The 22,087-nt window shown below is 51.0% G+C and overlaps 1 protein-coding gene and 1 non-coding gene across 6 annotated transcripts; one reads left to right on the forward strand and one right to left on the reverse strand.

Moving 5' to 3' along the window:
* Positions 1-625: 625 nt before the first annotated feature.
* On the reverse strand, positions 626-20,888 carry ESPL1 (extra spindle pole bodies like 1, separase). Of its 5 annotated transcripts, none has more exons than XM_072972750.1 (31): positions 20,805-20,888; positions 20,281-20,373; positions 19,048-20,106; positions 18,670-18,774; positions 18,420-18,540; positions 16,149-16,285; positions 14,798-14,991; positions 14,252-14,491; positions 13,885-14,029; positions 13,636-13,774; positions 13,288-13,427; positions 12,261-12,359; positions 10,791-10,910; positions 10,151-10,322; positions 9,617-9,745; positions 9,326-9,482; positions 8,704-8,813; positions 6,329-7,317; positions 5,570-5,906; positions 5,223-5,372; positions 4,608-4,821; positions 4,316-4,506; positions 3,669-3,796; positions 3,425-3,547; positions 2,594-2,749; positions 2,311-2,481; positions 2,077-2,181; positions 1,785-1,900; positions 1,539-1,622; positions 1,213-1,377; positions 626-921 (listed from the first exon to the last, which is right to left on the reverse strand). In XM_072972750.1, exons 2-31 carry the CDS (start codon positions 20,359-20,361, stop codon positions 720-722), a joined length of 6,279 nt encoding a protein of 2,092 aa, XP_072828851.1. In that variant the 5' UTR covers positions 20,362-20,373; positions 20,805-20,888; the 3' UTR covers positions 626-719. The 5 variants fall into 5 exon arrangements, with proteins under 5 accessions (XP_072828851.1, XP_072828852.1, XP_072828848.1 ...); XM_072972751.1 differs by having other exon boundaries at positions 5,756-5,906; positions 12,261-12,395; XM_072972747.1 differs by having other exon boundaries at positions 12,261-12,395.
* TRNAG-ACC (transfer RNA glycine (anticodon ACC)) lies at positions 17,601-17,673 on the forward strand. Its single transcript has one exon. It is a non-coding gene; the product is annotated as a tRNA-Gly (tRNA).
* Positions 20,889-22,087: the final 1,199 nt, after the last annotated feature.

Here is a 22,087-nt window from a genome sequence, read left to right on the forward strand (position 1 = left end):
TGTCAACCAACAAGTACAGCATTAGGTTTATTAATACAGTGTTTTACCTCGTACTAGAAGTGAACGATGTGTAAGATACGTGCTTCCCAGCTTAACAATCTATTTGGGGAGAAAATATATATACATAAGCAGCAGAAACCCCCAGAATCTGCTGCTAAGGTGCAGAGCACTGACAAGTCTAACCACTGTATGCTGGAGGGGAGCAGACTCTAACACCCACTTGGAAAGCATTAAAGCTAGCGTCAACTCCCAGGATATCCGAGGGCAGGGAGACAGGATAGACATGAGGGCACCTGACCAAGACACTCCCAATGGGTCTATCTGTACCTTTCTTTGGGCCCCCATCCCCACATAGAGCATTTTGTTACTTCTTTCTCTTTCAGCTTTGTTGAGGCCAAGCCAGGCAGACACACTCAGACTTGAATTCCTGCAAGCTGTTACCTATTTATAGTACCACATCATGGGAAGGGGGCAATAGTCTTGTCTTCAAATGTTCTCAGAAGAACTACATAAAACAGAGTTTTACTAACAAAATAAGAAAAAAAAAACCCCGGGTTTTTAAGTGATATATCTTTATTATATTAAGATTGAATCAAAATGAAATGTTTCATATAAAACACTGGGGAAAATTAATTAAAATATTTATTCTAAGGGCCAAGTTGAGTTTGGAGGTAGAGCAGTCACATGGCTTCTGACAGCAACAGGAGTCCTCCAGGGGGTCACCGCAGGGACACAGGCAAGCCATAGGCTACTGGTGCTGCCCCAATAAGATACTTGAGTCGGGGAGCCTGGCGGGCCTGGTTGACATAGTACAGGAGCGGGGCTCCTGGGCCTGCTCCAAGCCAGCTCTGCAGTAGAGCCTCCGTATAGCGGTCAATGTCACGGTCAGTCACATCCCAGAGGTTACCTAGAAACAGGGGGCTGGGAAAAAAGAAGGAAGAAATACAAAGTAAGGGCTCTAAAACAGAAGACTTAGGAAAACATGATTGATGGTGGTGGTGAGTGAGTAGAGAGAAACTGAGCCAATGAGGAAGTCCCTTGGCCCACAGTCCTAGCAGGAGGACAGAAGAGGGCAAAGGGTTAAAGGCTCAGACATGCCAGGGAACTAGAGTGGGAGGAAGGTGGAGCACAAAAGAGGAAAGACTTAGGGTTCAGACCTGGGAAAGCACTTGGGGTGGGGACCTAGGATGGACTTTGCCCCTCGAGACTCACCAGCCAGCCATGATATACTTGAGCACGATGCCAGCCCCCTCTAGGTTTCCGTGCACAGCCAGGGCCGCACTGCTGCAGCCAAACAGCAGGGCCACTGCCCGGCAGCTCAGCCGCAGGACAGCCTGCCCATCGAGGAAGCGGGCGCCGGCCCCGTGCCCTGCATAACTAAGGCAGAAGGAGGCGAGATGAGCCTGAACTAGCAGTGCCAGGCCTCTGCTGTGTCTCCCAAGGTATCCTGTGTCACCCAAAGCAAACCTTGGTGATATCCTCCCATCCCTCTGCCCCTGGGACTGCTCCTCTCCCCACTCACTGCCCTGAGTACTCACATGTATAAGTCATGCTCTGTCAGGGCCGCTTGCACCTGTTCTGGGCTCGGCACCTCCCCGACCACCCCTTTCCAGCCAGCTTCACTGCAGGGAAAAGGTAGGCATGAGAAGGGTCACGTGGCAGAGAGGGCAGACGAACACTAGGGAGAAGGTGGGCTGCAACAGTCGATTCTGGAGAAAAGGACATTTGTCCGTGTGTTATATCTACCGTTCCCCACCCGCTTTCTTACTCTTGTCCCTCCTGACCTGCTAAAATGGGCTCGGAATTGCTCCTCTGTGTTGGACAGATTATTGTGAGGGTTCAGGACGTAGAAGGTACTGCGAGGATCCACCCCTTGGCTCAGCACCGACGATGCCCCGGACTGAGAGGGAGACACTGGTGATCAGGATCCAGCTGGCCAGAGGGCCCAGGCTCCAATGAACCCCAGGCCCCTTTCCACAACTGACCCATTCCTAAGACCTCCCCTTCTCTTCCAGGTCTCTGCCTTTTCTCGCCCAATCACCAACCCCTCCAGGCCCCACTCCCTGAACCCCACACCTGTTTGATGATGGAGTAGCTGAGGAGGAATCGGAAAGAGGGCAGCCTGGTGACAGGCAGGGCCCGGAGGCTGGGCATGCTTTCCCACGGCAGCTTCTGCAGGTCCTGAGCAAAGGGCACTCAGAGGTTACGGTCCAGAGCCAGGTGTATGCAGGAGTCAGAAGGGATGGCGGTGAGGGTGAGGAGGTACCCACTGCCCACCAGATGCTGCCCCTCTGGCCCCTAGCTCCTTACCTTGTCCAGCACTAAGACAAGATGCTTACTGCTTGGTCCCGTCTGACCCTGTAGACGTCCTACTGCCTCACTCAGGAGCTCTTGGGCTCGTTCTGGCCAGGCTGGGCACAGCCCATAGGCCAGGGCCTGAATGTCCTGCGGGGTGAGGGTACTGGCACTGCTGAGCAGGACCTGTGGGGGAACTGTGGTCAGCAATTACCAAAGCTCCCCATCCCCACCCTCAGTGGCAGGTGGCAGAGTTCAGGCTGGCTTCTTCCTCCCCTCCCCTGCTTTCTCCACTCACTTTCAGCAGAGTTGGGTCAGGATATTTCCAGCCACATTCCCGCAGCAACTCCTGTAGACAGGAGGCCTCCTGGGCAGGGCCAGGGTCCTCACTGGACGGCAGCAGCAGCCCCCTCCAGCAGCCCAGCACGTACTTCTCTAGGGAAGTGGTGAGAACCTGAGTGCAGAACAGACCCTGTTGTCAGGGAGGGAGCGGAGTTTCTTTCCCTACAGGCACCCACATTTTGGAGACAAGGAAATAGATCTTCCAATGAGAGGATCTGTCTTACATTTCTTACTGCCAGTCGTGAAAGGCAAGAAGTGAGAAACATTTTTCATTTGTTGAGACTCTGGGGGAGTCTAGATAAGACGATTTGTAATAAATCATTACATTTTGACAAATACAAACAGGTGGGCAAACGCAAAAGCTGGAAATGAATTGAAAACTGAGGCTGGGAGGCTGATACTTGGGGTTCAATTCTTTTTTTTTTTTGTACTTATTTTTAAAACTTCCATTGCCATAACCCCTTCAAGTCTTGGGCTCTTGTTTAAGGTCCTTCCCAAGTGATATAGTTGTTATTTTTGTTTTTAATGGGGGCCTTTATTGTTTTGCTTTACACATTTTTTTTTTCTTTTCATAGAGGTACTGAGGATTAAACCTAAGACCTCGTGCATGCTAAGCATGCGCTCTACTGCTGAGCTGTCCTATACCCACACCCCACCAAGTGACAGGATTTCTTATTTAGGCTTTACTTCCAGAAAGGACTTGAGGTAGCTCAGTACAGACCTGGGAGCCCTGAGAGAGAAGATATTCCTTGGGCAGGCCCGATCCCACCCCACCTGGGGCACACACCTCCATCCTACGGTCCAGCTCCAGCCGTCCCATCCACCATTCTCGTTTGTCAGTACAGCTGCTGTTCTCTTTCTGTTCCTTTTGGATGGCGTCAAACTCTTTCAGAGCCGAACTCAGAGATAGCTTTGGGAGATGGGGCTGTGAGATTGCTTGTCCACGTGGTCACCACCTCTCCATCCCCCAGGCACAGCCTGACCAGAAGCCCGCCCCAGCCCAACTTTGCTCCCTGGCCCAGGAGACCTACCTGGTTCTGGGCAGTGGGGATCTGCACAGTGACTGGGGGATTGTCTTTTTCCAGTCGAGTCAGCAGGAGGGTGTCGCCTACAGTTCCAGGCTGAAGGGTGGCCAGGGCCAACACACACACAGTCATCCCTGACACACAGGACATGCCCAGAGTTATTTCAGCTTTTGCAAGGAATTTCTTTCCCTGTCTTCTGCACTCAATCCCTGCCATCACTCAAGACAACTCTAGAAGTCTTCCTTGGCCACTGGAGTTCAAGGTGCTCTCCCTTGCCCCAACAGCTCCCTGTAGACAAAGACCATATCTTGTACTTCTTTCTGTCCCTACAGAAATTAACAAATGCCCCTGCACACAGTGAGGCAGCCAAATCATCTGTTAATGTGTTTCATGTTAGCCCAGGAAGGCCCTGGACACTTGAACTTACCTCTGAAGAAAGACACTGAATTTGCTGATACAAAAATTGAGATTTGAAAAAAGACTTTTAGATTTAAGCTATGTCTGTCTGGTGAGAGCAACAAAATAACCAAAGGAAAAGTATAACATGTCCTTCCATAAGGAACATAAATTTGCCTGGGAACTAACTAATGCCTTAAACTCCTTCACCCAGCTGTGTGAAAGCACAGCAGAGCCAGCGATGCTTGTCACCATACCACTGGGGATCAGAGCCAGGCGCTCCTGGAAACTCTCCTTCTCTGGCTGGGGGAAGTGACCAGATCCCAAAGTCCTGAAGGAAAAGAGGCGCTGAATGCGGGCCAGGGGGACGTCTCCAGGCCTCTCCTGCAGGCTCAGCCCCTGCAGCTGGTCTGCTATTTTGAGTGATCCTTGGCGCTTCTGGGCCTTGCTGCAGGCAACACAAATGGGGGTGAGTTTTCCCTCCTTCAAAGTCTGGACCCTCCCCTCCAGTCTGTCCCAGCACAAGTCTTGGGGATGGTGGGCACTCACCTGAGCTGCCTGTGGAGGTGGATGAGCAGCTGGTGGCGACAGGTGATGGAGATAGATTCGGTGACAAGGCAGGCAGTGGCACAGGGATCCCGGTGGCCCAGGCACAAAGCCAGGACGCGGCACAGGTGAGCATAGAGCCCACTAGGAGGGCAGTGACTGACCCCACGCAAAGCAACGCTCAGTGAGTCACAGATGGAATCCAGGGTGGACAGACCTAGAGGAAGGTCAAGGCACTCACTACAGATGAATCCCTGGCTTCCGAGCTGATGGGAACTTTCTAAGAACGAGTACTCATCTCCTCTCCCATAGGAAAATAGCAGCTACCATTTATGAAGAGCAGTGTGCCAACTGGGGTGCTACACAATTTACATGCATCACTCGCTCCATCCTCCCCAAATTCCACTTTACGCTAAGTAAATTGAAGTTCAGAGAGGTGGCATGACCAGCATACAGCTGGTAGAGAGAGTGCTGGGATTCAAACCCAGGCTCAAAGGTTACCAGATCCAGATGGGGATCCAAAGCCAGGACCAAGGACAGACTGGAAAGGCATTGGGATCAAAAGACCTTGAGACTTGCCCTCTCCCGTGACCAGACCTCACTGATCAGCATACTTACTGACAGCCCCGAAGGCTGAGGGGGTTTGGAGCTGAGGACCGAGATCCTTGTCTGGGCAAGGGACGGGCAGCTCCTCTTTGCTGACATCCCGTCTCAGCACCTCACATTCCCCCATGGCTGTATCAGGCCCTGGAACTGGTGTCTTCCCACCTGTTAGAGAACATGACTTTTCTGTAGAGTTCCCTCCTTCTGCTGTCCCCTCTGCTCTCCCTTCTAGGGTCCAATCCCAGACCTGGCAAGAGAATTTTCTTTCTGTTCCATCTTTGGCACCAGTTACTTATTGTGTTTTGGCCCCAGGGCAGCCCCTCCAAAACATGTACCTCCACCTCCCACCCTTGCCATCACACCTGAGGCAGAGTCTTCCCCATCAGAGCCCCTGAGGATCTCAAAGCTCCTTTCCATCTGGTTGTCATTCAGTTCCTCCTCAGGGATGGTCCTCATCATCTCGGGGCCCAGTTCCTCACAATGTCCCGATGCCACCTTCTTGGCCCTCAGGCTTCTGCCACTAAGGCCAGGGTGCCCAGGGGCACTACCTGGGGCAGCCACTGCACTAGTCTTCACGCTCGGGCCCTTCCTAGCTCGGCCCCGGCCGCGGGAAGCAGTGCCTCGTCTCTTGGGTCCCTCCGCAAGCCATGCCTCAACTGAGACAGGGTCTTCCAAGTCACTGTCATCACTGAAGTTCACCTAGGATGGTGGGAAAAAGAGAAGGGCCAAGGGGCCTTCAGTGACAATGTCTGCCAGCAGATGGCGCTGCGGACGCACCATCACAGAGGCCCTTGGGGAAGACAACAATTAACCTCCCACATACTCAATCAGAGGCAGTTAACTCTGGGGTGTGGAAGGAGGGAGAGGAGGAACAGAAGATAAGGAGGAAGGATGAAAAGGGAAAAGGAACTGTAGAGTTAAGGAAAGTCCCCTCTGTCTGAAACAAATGTGGACTTGAACTAGGTCTTGCTGTGGAAGATATAGGCATCCCACAAAAACAGAAGTTAAAGGCCCCACCAGGCCCTGGGAAGCTATTCCATACAGACACCTGACCTGCAGGACTTTTCTCCAGGACCACCCCCACCCGACACCAGTAACACCTAGCCACAGTCCCACCTCACCTTGAGGCGTGTCTGGACCCTCTGTTGCACCCTGGGGGCCTTGGGAACCTCAGGCTTGCTCTTTGTAAGGGAGACTTCCTCAAACACGGTAAAAGGGACACGAGCTCCGGCCTGCCTGACTCGGCCTGGGGGCTTAGGTGTACAGGGTGGTCCTTGGCCTTCCAGACCTTTCAGAGAGGTATTTGAGAGGGGCAGGGTAGCAGAGACCACTTGCTGGCGCCCACGTCCAGAATGTTTTTGGCTGCGAGGCTTAGAGGTTTTGCAGCCTGAGGGGGTCTTTACTGATGGTGGCTTCCAGCCCCAGGAGCTCGCAAAAAGTTGGGTAGTGCAGGAGCTGAGGCCAGACAGCTTTGCAAGAGCCCGAACCAAGAGCAAGCTGGCTCGCCAGGGCTCCAGGTGGGGTATCCGTGCTGCCACAAACTTCAGCCCCGACTCCAGGACCTTCCCTAGGCTCTTGTTTGATGGCTGGCTCAGCTCCTCCAGTGCCAGCTGTGTGTATGCCTGAGCCAAGATCTCATCAAAGAGGCCTGGGACAGGGGAAGGGGCTGCTTTGTGATTCAGGGAAGCTTGCAGAGCTTGTGTGAGGCGCTTAGTGGCTGCAGGGCAACCCTTTAGCACAACTTGCAGCAGATCCACACCCTGGGCCCGATGGCCCATGGCCAGCCTCACCCCTGCTGTGACCAACGCCCAGCGCAGACAGACTGCCGAGAGGACAGGGCTGGCACAGAGTGAGCAGTCACAGGTGGGCAAATGGGTCAGGAAGCCAGGGCTGGGCTGGGGCTTCGTTTTCAGGATTGGGGAAGAGTTTGTAGAAGGTGCCATGGGGCCAGGCTCTTTGGCCACAGTGGCCACCAGTTCCAGGGCAGGGCCTCTCAGGACGAGCTCTTCCTCTGGGAGCTGTGGAGGGCGGGGCGCCCGGGCCTGCTGCTGCCCCTTCCGCAAGTGGATCTTCTTCACAGAGCCTGGGTGCTGCGCTAGTCCGACAAACTCTGAGGGACAGTGGAACAAGAATTACAAAACTGGGAGAAATGACACCAGTGCTTCCTGAGCGACCCCAGCGGCCGATGCCCTATTATGTGTCATATACTTACTAACTGCCCATATACATTACTATACTAACATACTGAACATCCGTATGGCTTATTATTTTTCTTATAAAATCCTAGTGTCTTCTTCCCTTCTAACAACGGATCGTCACGGCCCACAAAGCCCCCACACCTACAGCTCAGAGGCTGTGTGGCTCAGACCAGCAGGCCAGCACCCGAGGCCCAGCTCTTAATCCTGGCTCCGGCCCCTGACTAGCCCCGTGATCCTGGCCCAAAACACTGAAGTTCTCAACTTTCTTATTTTACAAATGAAAAAACTTTATGTTCCCACTTCTTTCCAAGGTTTTGTGTGGGTCCAATGAAATACTACAAGTAAAAGTGGTTGCTAAGAGGGCGAGTGAGTAATGGCTCAGTGGTAGAGCGCCTGCTTAGCATGCACAAGGTCCTGGGTCCAATCCCCAATACTGTCATTAAAAAAAAAAAAAAAAGAAAAACATGGCTGATAAGAAAAAACGTACCATAAATACATTTTATTATTAGCTTAAGCCCTGCTGAGGATGCTGCATTTGTGTTGCCCAATACAGGAGTCACAGCCACATGTGGCTACTGAACATGGCAAGTGTGGAGACTACCCAAGGCACTGAATGTTAAATTTTATTTAAAGTAAAATTTAAAAGACCGCTAGGAATGCATGATTCGAGGGAGAGAACTTGTAGAGCAAAACCTCAAGGAAAGAATCTTGAAAAAAAGACCAGAGCCAGCCTCCTCCACTTGAGAAGCATGAGGGAGTAAAGAAAGAGAGTTTGAAAGCGTTATTACATCTCCACTTTTGCAGCCACACAAAGACAGATTAAAGTGAATATTCTTATGGAAAAGTCTCAGAATAGAGAATAAGAGAATACAATTATCAAACCATATCGAAGAAAATTCTGACTATGCCACCCTTTTTGAAAAGTCAAATAGGAAAAATAAAAGATCAGTGAAGTTTCTAAATTTAAAGAGCCAGAATATATTAGCTTTGAAAACTAGAAATGGGTAGGCTTAGTCCCAGACAGACCATCTGAAGGAGGGACACCATGGTCTGAGTGGAGTAAAGGCACCTTCCATGGGACCAGAAGTAAGTCTGTAATTTTTTTTTTTTTTTTAATGGAGGTGCTGGGGATTGAACTCAGGACCTTGTGCATGCTAAGCATGTGTTCTACCACTGAGCTATACCCTCCCGCCAAGGCTGTGATTTAGAAAGGAACCAAACCTTGACATACAGAGATGTGTTACGGTGCGTGTGTCACTCGCACCAGCGCCCACAGGCGCGGGGGCGTGGCTGCTCACCTGTGCAGGACTCCAGCAAGAACAGAACCTGCTGCAGGTCCGACTGACAGAGGTCGACGTCACTGCGCGCCAGCTCCAGCTCCCCCTTCAGCGCCAGGAACAAGGCACACCTGGTGGGGAGAGCAGACGATGACCCATTGGTGGGAACTTTGTTTCCCTGGAGAGTCTTTCTTTATGCCCGTTTCCCAGGGAGAGCCATTAGTCTTTTCCAGCCTCCAAAAGGCCTTGACTTCCAGCGCTCCCTGGGGAAAACCCTCTACACTCCTCTCTCAAACCAACTCATCCCCGTGCATGAGGACAGGATTTCTCAATCTTTCGATTTCCCAATCTTTGGATTCCACACAAAGAGGATCCTCCAGGCAAAGAGATTTAGGGAAACACTGTACACCAGACCTCCCTTTTGGGTTTATAATTATTAGCATATTGGAGGACAAGAGAAGTCCTATAGGAAATAAAAACATCTAATCTTGAATAACTCAGCATTTCCCTCCTTTTAGCCACAGAATGCATTCTTCTACCAACCCCTCTAAACATAACATCTGTGGAATAGTTTGGGACCCCACAGTCAAGGGCACGGGCACTCAGATTTGGAAATCGGCATCCTCCTGGGCCCTATACTCACTGGCGTGGTATCTGCAGCTTCGTTGTGAGTTTCAGGGCCTCTAAGCAAAAGGCCTTGGCTTCACTCACACTACCCAGGCGGCCCAGGCGCGAGACCAGCTTCTCTGAGCAGCTTAGCACCTCAGTAAGAACCTGCCATTTCTGTACCAGATTTTCACCTGTAGCAAAGGAGAGAGACAAGATCACCACCACATGGAACCTGGATCCATAGCCTGGATCCTCTGGAGACAAATCTACCAGCCCCACCATCCAGCCTGTTTATTCCCACATTAGCTCTCCTCCTCGGACACACCATAGTCCAGAAACGGTGTCTCCACAGCTGTTTTCTGAGTCGAGAGCATGTCGCTGCCCATGAGCAGGAGGATGATGCTTCGGAGGAGCTTATGGGAGTCGATGAGCGCTATCTCAGGTGTCTGCCAGCCTGTGCAAGTGGGCAGAGGGAGGGAAGAGGGGAGGGACAAGAAGGGAGATGATATGGCCAGAACTTCTGCCACCTCCAACTATTAAGACAGCAAATGCAAAGCATGCTCTCACCCTTTCCTTCTGCACCTAAGGCAGACAGAGCTAATCAATCACAGAACTCTTTCCCCTGAGACTCATGGAGTCTCAGAATCCTTGTCAATGTAGTATTCTGGGCAGTCACTAAACAATCAATTCGAGTCAGCAAACGAACTGAAACTCATTTGCTATCCCAGGCCTGCTCTGGGCAGCTTCTAGGTAGGCTTGTCCATGCAGCTGGACAGCAGAGGGGATGAGGGCTGAGAAGAGCTACAGCAGACAAACCACACACATTGAGCAAGCAGGGCCACCCACCCTCTTCCTTCACCTTGGGCACAGAGCTGCTCCCACAGCGAGGCTGAGAGGCTATCTGATGAGAGGCTAAGGTAGACGGCCACCAGCTGCAGGGCCTGCACGCGGAGCAAGTACCAGGCCTTGGATGACCTCTGGAGGGCAGGGTCCCGAAGCACAGACAGCAGCAGAGAGGCGCCCTCAGTCACCTGGGCAGGGGTGAGGCGGAGGAGAGCAGTGAGTGATATTGGCTCGGTTATTCAGAGCTTAAGATGCCCCTGAACGTCACCAACCCCCTGCTTTTCAGACGATAAAAGCTGGAAAGAAAACTAGAACCCAAGAGGGCACAAGACGGGCCAAGTCACACAGCTTGTGTGTGGAAATCCCACTGGACTTCCAGTCGAGGGCACCTGTGTGATCCCAGTTTCTAGTCCCAGGACACTTTCCCCCTTGCCCTTGAGAAAACTGGAAAAGAGTGAAAAGGATGCTGTGGCCCCTAGAGAAATGCTGGTGAACGATTCACGGGAGAGGGCAAGGCGAGGAGAGAGCGCTGCTTCGCAGGGCCTGGACCGTTCTCCCCAGCTCCAGGGAAACCTCAGGAGCCAGACAGGTATCTCGAGAATCCTAAAGTCCTTCCAATACCCAGGACCTTCAGAGACTAAGAAAGTGAGAGGCACCTTCTGGCAATCGCAGTAGAGTTGACTTCGCAGTAGGTCACAGGTCAGGGAAAGGAGCAAATACGTGTCAGTGGTGTGATCCAGAAGCTTCAGACTTGATTCTGCCTTTTTCAGGTACAGCTGAGGAAGCAATCAGGGGGTACGTGACCATGCTGGTGAGGAGAGGCAGCCAGACTCTTGAGATTACAGCAGATTAAAGCATCCCCAAGCAAAATGTTGAACATGTCCAATTAAATACGAAATTATTTCAAATATTATAATCTATATAGGAATTATTCTCTCACTCACAAAAAGTTCATTTAGTGCCTTTCAGCTAACCACTAAGCTAGAGAGATGAAGTTGGATGAGCAGCTTCCATCTAACAGCTTGCAATGGGGGTGGCAGGGGGGTGGTGCAGGGGCATACCTATGTAATCATGAGCCAATGCCATTAGTGGCGTGGGGACCCAGGCAAAGGGGTTGATTTTGTCCTTGAAGAAGAGGACAGAGAAAATGCTTTATGAAGGAGGAGACAATTGAGCTGAGCCTTGAAAAGAAAAGACAGGTTTGCTGAATGAAAAAAAAAAAGTGAGGGAGAAGGTGCATTTAGGATACAGGGACTAACACAGCCTCGCATGGACGAGGACTATAAAGTAAGTGGTACAGACTGGCATAAGGTTCGTGGTCAGGAGCAGCAAGAAAGTGTGAAGCAGAAATAGTGTGCGATGGAGAGTAAAGGATCTGGTCAGTATCCTCCAGGTGATGGAGAGGCCAACAAAATCCCTTAAGCAGGAAAGAGGTAAGATCAGATCTGTGCCTAAAAAGATTATGCCAGTAGATGTAGTGGAAATGGGAGGAACTGGAGGCCAGACCAGCTAGGAGACATTGTAACAGCCCTAAGAGAGCAGGAAGCATCAACTAGGGCAACAGAAATAGTTGGAACAGACTCACAGACATATAAAACACACTTATGGTTACCAGGGGGAAGGGGGTGAGAAGGGATAAATTGGGAGTTCGGGATTTGCAGATACTGACTACTGTGTATAAAACAGATAAGCAACAAGTTCATACTGTATAGCACAGGAAACTATATTCAGTATCTTGTAGTAACTTATGGTGAAAAAGAATATGAAGATGAATATATGTATGTTCCTGTATGACTGAAGCATTGTGCTGTACACCAGAAACTGACACAACACTGTAAACTGACTAGACTTCAATTAAAAAAGTAGAAATAGTTGGGAAATACAGGATTAGCAGCATATGGTAGCTGCAGACTATGTAAGACTTAATGAACAGTTGTTTTAGCAGTAAGAAGGAGAAAGATGTCTCCTCTTCCCACAGCCGCCTCCCAACCGCTCCACACTTTATGGTCCTCCTGCCAAATGCGGTAGAAGGCAGGGAAGCCATCCTTTCAGGATCCTGTCTTCTCAGAGAAAAGCTGGGTCACCGAAGGCAGGTCTCCTGGCAGCCCCCTAGACCGGGCACTCACCTGAGCATAGCTGGGACAGCCGAGTGTCAGGAGCAGCTGGGTGACGTGGCAGGAGGAGCCAGCTGCCTTGGCGTGGTCCTCCAGTCTCTGAGAGACGATCTGCACAAGCAGGAGGACCTCCAGAGCCTGCAGGGGCTGGTTGGCCAGGAGCAGCAAGTTTACCCAGTTCGTGCTCAAGCCTCCATTTCCACCCCCTCCTCTCCTGCCCTTTGGGACCTTGGTCTGACCAGCAGCCTGGCTGGAAGGTGGCTACCCCACAGAGCACTCATCAGCCGTCAGCGAGGGAGTCTGCAAACCCTCCTACCCCCTCCCTTCCATTTTAAAGCCCACACACCAGTCATCATCAACAGCCAGGATTTAATGGGCGCTTGCTACGTGCCAGGCACTGTGCCAACTCACTTTATCTTCATAGCAACTCTGATCCCAATTTTACAGATAAGGAAACTAAAACTTACACAGGTTAAGTTACTGGTCTAAGTTCATGTTAACAGGCATGTGGTAGAGCCAAGACTCGAATCTAGGGCCCAGGCTCCTCCCGCTAGAAACAGGGCCTAATGCCCACACTAACAAAAATCCTTTACATGCAGTGTTCTTTTCCAGAGGTTCCCAATGTGGGGTCCCGGGAAGAATGTCAGGAAGTCTGTGAAACCTCCTGACACTGCATGTAAAACGTAAAACTGTATCCAAAGGTATTTATGTATTTTTTCTGAATATACAGGTCACAAGTGATATTACCAATAATCATGACTGACATATGAGTATTCCATTTACACACACAATCTTCCGTGCATTAGCTCACTGAACACTAACACGGCTATGAGGTAGTATTATTATTACCCTCATTTTAGAAATAAGGAAACATGGGCTTAGAAGGTTAAGCAACTTGCCTAAGGCCATGGAGCTTGGATTTAAACTCAAGGAGATTGGCGATAGAGCCCACACGGGATTACATGACTTTGCAGCAGGGACACAGACCAAAGGTGAGGGAGCTGGGTTTCGGGTCTGTGTCAATGCCCTGCCCTGTTACCTTGGCCACCAGCTGATAGAGGGCCGCCAGGATCTGCAGGGAGGCTGCTGTCTGCTGGAGACACCGCACAGAGGGGGCCTGCCCCTTTGTAAGCACCTCCTTCCACAGGGCCAGGGCTTGGTCCAGGCATTTGGACTGAGCTGGAAGTCAGAAGACAGGGACCAGCCATTACCAGCCATTCTCTCAGCCTGGGCCATCTAGGGGACGGTGTTCCTCTTCTCCAAAACAGCCTCTGTCCTTTGTGCCCACCTCCCACTCCACAGGGTAGTCTCTCTCACCCCTGGGGTCCCCATTCTGCTCTTAGGAAGCCACAGAGGAGGCCCTATCCCACCACACTACATTCCTCACCAGCATCTGCAGCCAGGTTGAAGGCAATGTTACTGTATAGGAAACGATCTTCCTGGAGTTTGTCTTCATAGTTCAGGTCATTGACTTCAAACTCCTCCAGGTTACTAGGGGCCTGGGCTCTCCGATCCCGCTCAATACCCTGGATGGGGTGATCAGGGTAAAAAACAGAGCTGGTATCAGCTTGCTGGGGGCCCAGAGAAAATAATTCCTGGACCCAGTCCTGCCTGGCCCCAGAGTAGCCACACTCACCTCCCGCATTTTGGCCTCCAGGGTGCAGATGTAGAGCCACAGCAGGGCCTGTGCTTTATCATCCAGAAGCCGATCCTTGGCCTCGGCTTCGGGCCTCACAGACTCCAGAAGCTGCAGAGCTTCCTGGATGGCATCCAGGGCAGAGCTGTAGGGAGAAGATGCCTGTAGGCCAGGCGTACCACGAGTACCTGCCTCGGTGTCCCGGGTAGGGGCTTCTGCAGCCAGCTGGCCTCACTCTTTGAATGCGTTCCCCTGGCCACAAACTAAAGCAGGTGCTCAGGGATGTGGAGAGGGGAACAGCCTCCAAAGAGGGTAAGAGGACCTAGGGCCAGAAGCAAGAGTGGCCTCCCCAGTCCTTCCTCCTCACCAGTCAGTCTGCTGGGCAAAGTCGTGGTAGCAGAGCACCTGGGCCAGTTCCACCAGGTGGGTGGCTCGAGCCCAGGCCCCAGCCGGTGTCTCCTCGGGGCTCAGCTCCAGCAGGTCACAGATGACGTTGAACCGTTCCTGCCCCGTGTCAGCCCGCACTGCCTTGTAGGCCTGCAGCTCCTCCCTGAGCAGGACAGCCAGGGTCTCCGGGTCCCAGCCACTCAGGCTGTCTCGCAGCGTCCTGAGAGAGGGCAGGCTCAGCCCCCGGGAGCCCAGGAAGCACAGCACCCCTGCCCCATGCCAAGGAGTCCCCGTTTCGGCTTGCTGAGAGCCAGCAAGTTTCCAGTGGCGAAAGCAGGAACATTGCCTGTCACCACTGTCCCCCCACTACCCAGCACAGTATCTGGCACAGAGTTGGCACTGAATGAATAACAATGAATGGAGAAAACAGTGCTTTTTTCAGACATAAGGATGAACATGACCATGAGGGCAAAAAGGAGCCCTAGCCAAGGGGCAAACATGGTGGTGCCCCTCCCCACCAACTCACTTCAGCTGGAGCTCCTTGTCTCCGGCTCTGGCTGCATCCATCTTGACCCGGACCCAGAAGGTGACTGGCTCAGTCATGTGTTCGGGGCCGCAGGGCTGCAGGGCTGCCAGCCACAAAGTCACCATCTTGCAGCCCTGGGCCTGTTTACCCAGTTTCTTCAAACTCTCTACATGCAGCCGGAAGCACCTGTGCAACTGACCAGAGAAAGAAGACAGACCAAACTGGAGAGAGAGACCAATGAGTCTGTACCATGGGATAGTATGTATGTGCACAGGGCCCTCCTGCCCAAGCACTACCCCGAGGCCGAAGACACCTAAGAACTAAATATCCTGGGTGCTCTCAACCCAAGGCTTTGGTCCATCCCACTCACATATCTATCACCTACACCCTGAAAACCTGCTCCTCCTCCTGACCCTCCTCTAAGCAAATCGCTGTCGTCTCCTGAGTCAGAAAAACAAGACCATCCTGGCCTCTTCCTTCTCCCTCCCTCCCAGCCAGTCACTTTCTGGGTTGATCCTTGACTTCTTGCACCCACCCAACTTCTTTCCATCCCTTGGGAAGCTGCTTCAGTTCAGACACCCATCCTTTTCTACCTGGGCCACCCAAGCCACCTAGGTGTCAGGTGTTGTCTTTACTCTCCATTCATTTGTCACAGTGATGCTGAGACATCCAAGATGCCAATCTGATATCAGGCCTCCACTTAAATCCTTGAGAGGCTCACAGGTGAAACTCAAGGTCCTCTATGACCCATCTCACCTGCCAATCCAGCCAACCCATCATTTCATGGGTGCTCTTGCTTTATGACAGTGGTTCTCACTCTGGTTGCCCAAAGGACCACCTAGGGGAATGCCTTAAAAGAATATCCAGGTGCCTGGGCTCCTGTGCCAGAGACTCTAATGCAATTAGCTTGAGGCAGTCTTTAGAGCTTTTTTTTTTCAGTTCACTCAGGTGATTATAATGTATTGCCAGGTTGAGAACCACTGGCCTGGGGCAAGACTATATATAAAAAGTGAGTCAATCAAAAAAGTAAGTAAACAGGGGAAAGGGTCTAGCTCCAGTGGTAGAGCGCATGCTCAGCATCCAAGAGTTCCTGGGTTCAATCCCCGGTACCTCCTCCAAGCGGAAATCAATGAACAAATCTAATTACCTCTCCTTCAGAAAACAAACAATACAAGCAAAAAATTAAGTAATTAACAGTATAGGTGAGGTCTAGGAAACACTGGCTCAGGTACTGGTGCCGACACTCCTACCCCAGGGCAGGGTCCTGGCCAGGCACTTTCATGCTACTCAAGCTCCCTCTTCCCCCCAACATAACCTCCCCGCAACATAACCTCCCATCCTGTCCTCCTACCTTGTCAGGAGGCACCTCAGGATAGGTGCTGGGCTTCGCCAAGCCTAAGTGCTGACAGAGGGGCTCAGAGATGGCACAGGCCTCGGCGTAGAGCTTGTGACTATAGAAGCTGTAGGCCAAGTTACTGGTGTAGGAGGCTGCAGGGGGTAGAGAGGTCAGCTGACCACAGGAATGGTTCCACCGCCCTGGCCTGCTGGAGGGGCAGCAGAGAAAAGCTCAACCTGCCGATGGCTCAGCAGCTCTGGGATCAGACAGGAACCCCCATCACTAGGGAAGGAGAATGGGCAGCTCTCCCCTTCCTGCTCCAAGCCAGCCCACGCCCTCCACTCTAGCAAGGCGAACCCACACCAGTCAGCCCCTCTAAACTTGTCTCAAAAGAATCAAGGCCTCATTCTCACACAGGGCCCACCTCTCCTCACATGCCAATCTCTGTCTTCTTCTTGCTCCAAAGGTCAGCGCCTCAGAGGAACACTCTGGCCTGTCCCTTACCTCCCTCTCCTTCCCTTATTCTACTGAAGCCACTCTGGCCTCTCTGGTATTCCTTCAACACACAACATGCCAGTCCCTCTCCAGCCACAGGGCCTCAGCACTGGCTGTTTCCTCTGTCAGGGGTGTCCTTTCCCAGGTGTCTACATGGCCAACTCCCCCCCAGTCTCCAGGTTTTGCTCAGGTCACCCTCTCCACGAGGCCCATCTTGACCATCCAGTTAAGTGGTAACTTGCCCCCCCTCACTACCTTGATCTCCTAATTCCCTATCTTATCCTGCCTTCCTTTTTCTTTCCCCCCTTATTTCTTATCATTTTCCAATATGTTGATACTTCAATTATTCTATTGTTTATTTCTCCCCCAACCAGAACATGGCTCCACGAGGGCAGGGATCTTTGTTTTATTTACTGACATATCCAGGTACTCAGAACAGCTTAGCACATAGTAGGTACTCAATAACTATTTGTTGGCTAAATAAAATTTTCCTGACTTCTAGTTTAGGCAGCTTCCTGGCTATTGACATAGAAGGCTGGGAGAAAATAAAGCAGGTCTTCATACTCTGCAGGAAGAGTTTTCATATTATTAATTTTTGTGACTTTCACCTCTGTGGCTAGGTTCAACCTGAAAATATGAATATGAAAAGTTCTCCAAAACCTTCTAGTAACTGAACTCATTAGGTTGATATGATTTAAACCAAAGGGCCATGCTTCTTCTAAAATGAGGGGAAAATTAGGAAATATAAAAATAGGCAAAACTAATCTATGCTTTTAGGATAGTGGTTGCTTTTGGGGTGTGGGGTCTAGAAGGAGGCACAAAGAGGGGTTTTTGGGAGTCTAAGTCATGCTCTGTTTCTTGATCTAGGTGTCAGTTACAAGGTATGTTCACTCTCTAAAAATCCATCAAGCTGTCTGCTTATGATCTTAGTACTTTTCTATATGTATATTTCAATTAAAAGGGTGGGGAAAGGGACGGTACAGCTCAGTGGTAGAGCACGTGCTTACCATGCACGAGGTCCTGGGTTCAATCCCCAGCACCTCCTCTAAAAATAAATAAATAAATAAACCTAATCCTCACCCCCACCCCCACACAAAAAAATCTTAAAAAAAAAAAAAGGGTGAGGAAAAGTATATTTGCCCGTTGGTTTATATGTACATATAGAAATACATGTGGCATATCTCTAGAAGGATACATAAGAAGTTGATCACATTAGCTGCCTCTGCAGAGGGAGACTTGGGTGAGTAGCATTAGGGGCAGCAGGGGGACTTTTCACTGTATGCCCTTTTGTGAGAGTTGAATTTTGAAAGATATGAATGTTTTACCTGGTTTAAAAAAAATTGGGGGAACTATATTCAATACCTTGCAATGGCCTATCATGAAAAAATATATATATATACATGTGTGTGTGTATAAATGAATGACTATGCTGTACACCAGAAATTTAACACATTATAAGTGTTAATTATAAATCAACTATACTCCAATTTAAAAAATTTAAGTTATCAATGTTCTACCATTTCATGAAACAAATACCAAATCAGATTTCAAAGTCAATGAGAAAAAAAATTCACATCTGCTACAATAAGTTAGCCTCTTCACTTCTCTTAGCAAGTTAGCTTGATCACTTCTCTGTTGCTGTTAAATAGAGTAACTGATACTTATACACATCTTCCTCACTGCCTCCGAAAACCACAGGGCATCCCCACAGTGATCAGACCTATCGAGTGAGTGCTATTTGCCTGCCTAATGAGTCTGACCCTCCCAAGAACCCTGTCCCAGGGCACTGACCGGTCATCCCCAGGGAGTCAGTCAGCTCTCGGCCTGACAGGCCCTGTAAGACCTCCAGCATCCAGACAACAGTAGATTTGCAACTTTCCACTAGCTGGGCCAGGGGAGCCAAGTCAGCTACCTGAAGGGACAAGAAAGGTGAGAGGAGACGTAATAGGTCCAAGGGGATAGGTCCACCCCACCCCACATCCAAAGCCAAAGCAACCCCAGACCCTAGGACCTATCCAGGATTTTTGATTCCAGATGGTACCTGACAGCCTTGGGCAAAGTCATAAACCACCACAGTGTAGAGATGAAGTCCCTGAAAGTACATCTGAACCAAAGCCTGCTGCTGCTTGGAGGAGTCCCCACAGACCTGAGAGAGGAAGGGAAAGGTTGGTTTTATGGGCAGGCAACTGCAAGCTGAAGACTGACCCAGAGTCCTAGAGAACTGACACAGCCCTGGGAATAAGGACACCAGAAGGGGCCACTGCCCTCTCGGCATATACTAGGCTGCTGGCTGGCCAGGCATAGTCCAGAGAGTAGCTTACTAAGGTGGGAGCTGGGTCTTCCAGATCTTACCAAAGACCCTAGCCTGATAGAGTCTATAGAAACACATTCCCACCCTACCTCTAGGTCCTTAACTTACGCCATCCTGCAGATGCCGGATAAGGGAACAGTAGTCGCCAAGAAAAGCAAAGAGGCCCAGGATAGCATCAGGTCCACAGCGCCCCTTGGTCCCTCGCTCCAGGACTGAGAGGAAGAACTGGCAGCTGTCACACAATGCTCGCAGTGGGGGCAACGATGCCTCCATACTGTTCTTCAGGACAGTTGACGCCTGGATCAGAAGCTTGGCCACTGCCTGGGGTCCTCCCTCCCCAACCTGCAGCAGTTTGATGGCCAGGTGGCATAGCTGGAGGCTGGGGGCCAGATTGGTGTTCCTTAGGTAATCGTGGGCCTTCTCCACTACGCTGGTGGCCTTGGCATGGTGGTGGCTCCAGCAGAGGCGACGGCAATGTTCCAGGGTAAGCTCCAAGAGGCAGAGGGCCCTCTGAGGGGAAAGAGGACCAGGAGAGCCCCCTCCCTCACCCACCAAGGCTCTGATCACCTGCCTGGAGAGCAGGTCATCTAGGAAATCAGCATCTGACTCATTCAGACCATGCCCACTGGCATCAAATAGCTGATGGGCAGCTACCACTCGACAGGCTGTTGGAGAAGAGAAGTGGGGAACCTCACAAGGGGTACTTTCATCCTCCAAGAGTACTAGAAAACTCAAGGCCTTCAGCCGAGCTGAGAATGCAGCTCGCCGCTCCACCAGGGCTTCTGCTGCCTTCCAAAGCAGAGAAAAGCTACCCCGAGCCACAGCCTCGTAGTCCTGGGGAGCAGCGTGGCGAGAGCACTGCACCAAGCAGGCATGGAGGGGCTGAGCAAGTCGGAGTGTAGCCTCTGGGATTCCCTGTGCAGCAATGTTTCGCAGAAAGATGAAGAGAATTCTTTCCAGGTAGAGGGGTGGGCGCTGGGGGGTAGACATCAAGTAGCCATCGCAAGCCAGCTCTGCCAGCTCCAGCAGGCTCCCCAGGTGTCTAGGGCAAGCCAGCCTGACAGTCAACTGCTGGTTGCAAGCCCTTAGTATGGCATCACAAGCTTGTCTCTTCTCCACATCAGACCGGCAGCAGGGAGAACCAGCTGGAAGCTTGGACAGGAACTCCTACGAGGAGAGAAGATGTGAATGGGGCTACCAAAGGAGAAAAAGAGGCAGGGAAAGGAACTAGAAATGGGATTGCTCAGGAGAAGATCTCCTACTAGTCTCTCTTCGAATAAATTAAACAAAACAGCTCCGCTTGGAAAGCCAGGTGTATCCATAGCCAGACAGCACTCCCACCTTCAAGTCAGGCAGCAACTCTTCAGCCTCCTTTGGACTGCTTAGCAGAGTTCCAAAGTTGACTCCTTTGAAGCTCCTCATGGTGCCGGAGGGCTAGGGAGAAGGAGACGGATTAGGGAAAGCGGAGAAGATTGTAACGGAACTAAATGAAGGATGGGAGAAGGGCTTGAAGGCCCCGGAAGGCAGGGGTAAAGAATCCCATCAGAAATCCTATCGGAAAAAAGCTCGTGACAGGACGCCGGGCTTCTGTTATAAACCGAGGCTTCCGCATTTCTTTCCTCCCGCCGAACCCCGGCCTCACTACCCATCCCAACAACCTACGCCCCACACCAGAGGCCTCCACCGAGCTCTTCAGTGCCCACCCGGACTTCCCGAGGTCTCTCCACCCTCTCTCGTAGAGCCTCCTGGCCTCTCCCTCAAGTTAGCACCGGAGCCCCATTCACCTCCGCGCATACACACGCTCACGAGTACCTCCAGGCCTTATGGTCCCAGAGATCGCCCTCCTCCCCAGAGCCTGGACTTACCACTTGACTGAGTACTCCGTAAGAATCCAAAATGTAGCCTACGTTTTCCGCGCCAGCCCCTCCTTTCAAATATCCCCAGCAACCAATCAGAGACAGCTGCGTACCGCCGGCGGGCCGCGCAGCGCGCTGGGAGTTGTAGTTTACCCGCATCGTCACGTGATGCCGGCAGGCGGGGTCTTGCTGCCCAGGGCGTTAAGGCCTCTTGGGGGCGCGGGTTCGCCCGCTCTTTCTAGGCAGGGCTGCCCGTCGCTTAGTTGCTGTCGTCAAGGCCAGCCCCCTGCCTCCTTCTCCTCCCCTTTATCTTCAGAGTTCCGAAAGCGTTTAAATTTCCCGGGAAGAGAAATAAGCTAGACAACAAAAAGAACTTACTTGGAAACTCGCGGTTTGGGTTACTAGAGGAAAAGGGCGTAGCCTTTCACATAACTCTTTTAAAAATAGAGTTTTCTGGGGGCACTGACAAGAATACTGTGGCGACTTCCAGCTCTCTGCCTTCCAGTCTTGCTCCTCCCACCAGTTGTGTTGAGGAAGACAGAGGATCTTCTCCATGGGGAATGGGGGATAGAGGGGTGGGGTGGGTGGGGGCTGTGAATGACGAGGGGGAGAACTAGGAAAACTCCGTCACTGGGATAGTTCTGTTTTTAATGGCTTATACTAACTACTTCCCCAAACATAAAAATTCACTAGGCTCTGCTTCTTTTCCCTTCCTCCACCAAAGAATTCTGTTTAAAACTCTGCGTCTTCCAGTTGGCTTTTTCTTGATGAATTCTGTTGGGGAACTCATCCTTCTCTATTATTCTTTCTAATTCATCATCAACCTCTTTTAGGAGCTGAGAATCTAGCAGGGAAGGCTATTTAAAACAAACCCAAGAACAGTATCTCTAAAGGGTCTCAGCTTTGGAATGGTAATATTACTGCAGGGGCTAAATGTGTGTTAGAAACATTACATACTTAACCCTTCTAAGGTAAGGGACCCAGCAGAGAGGAGGTGTTCATAAATGATCAATGAGATACATCCATTCTCTCAGTGCTCATTTCCTCTTGTTTACACCTTTGCAGTCAGTGCTCATTTACATGTGTAACAAGTGTTCTAGGGCTTTTTTCCCTATGTATTTGTATTATTATCTAGTTGACTCTAAATTCCTCAAGGTTTTTATGCCTCTTCTACTTCTCACAACAAGCAGGCAGTTCTTTAGACACAACTTAAGTGCTGACCAATCACACAGTTGAATATATATGACCAATGAATATATGACCAATCATATAAGTTGAAGTGTATAATTCAG

Source organism: Vicugna pacos, chromosome 12, assembly GCF_048564905.1.
Source record: "Vicugna pacos chromosome 12, VicPac4, whole genome shotgun sequence".
Taxonomy (NCBI): domain Eukaryota; kingdom Metazoa; phylum Chordata; class Mammalia; order Artiodactyla; family Camelidae; genus Vicugna; species Vicugna pacos.

Coding starts and splice junctions, on each gene's coding strand:
- ESPL1 (XM_072972747.1), bottom strand. CDS start 20,361: ATGAGGAGCTTCAAAGGAGTCAACTTTGGAACTCTGCTAAGCAGTCCA. Junction 20,107..20,280: donor AGTTGCTGCCTGACTTGAAG/GTGGGAGTGCTG, acceptor CTCTCCTCGTAG/GAGTTCCTGTCCAAGCTTCC. Junction 9,746..10,150: donor GGAGCAGCTCTGTGCCCAAG/GTGAAGGAAGAG, acceptor CCACTTGCACAG/GCTGGCAGACACCTGAGATA.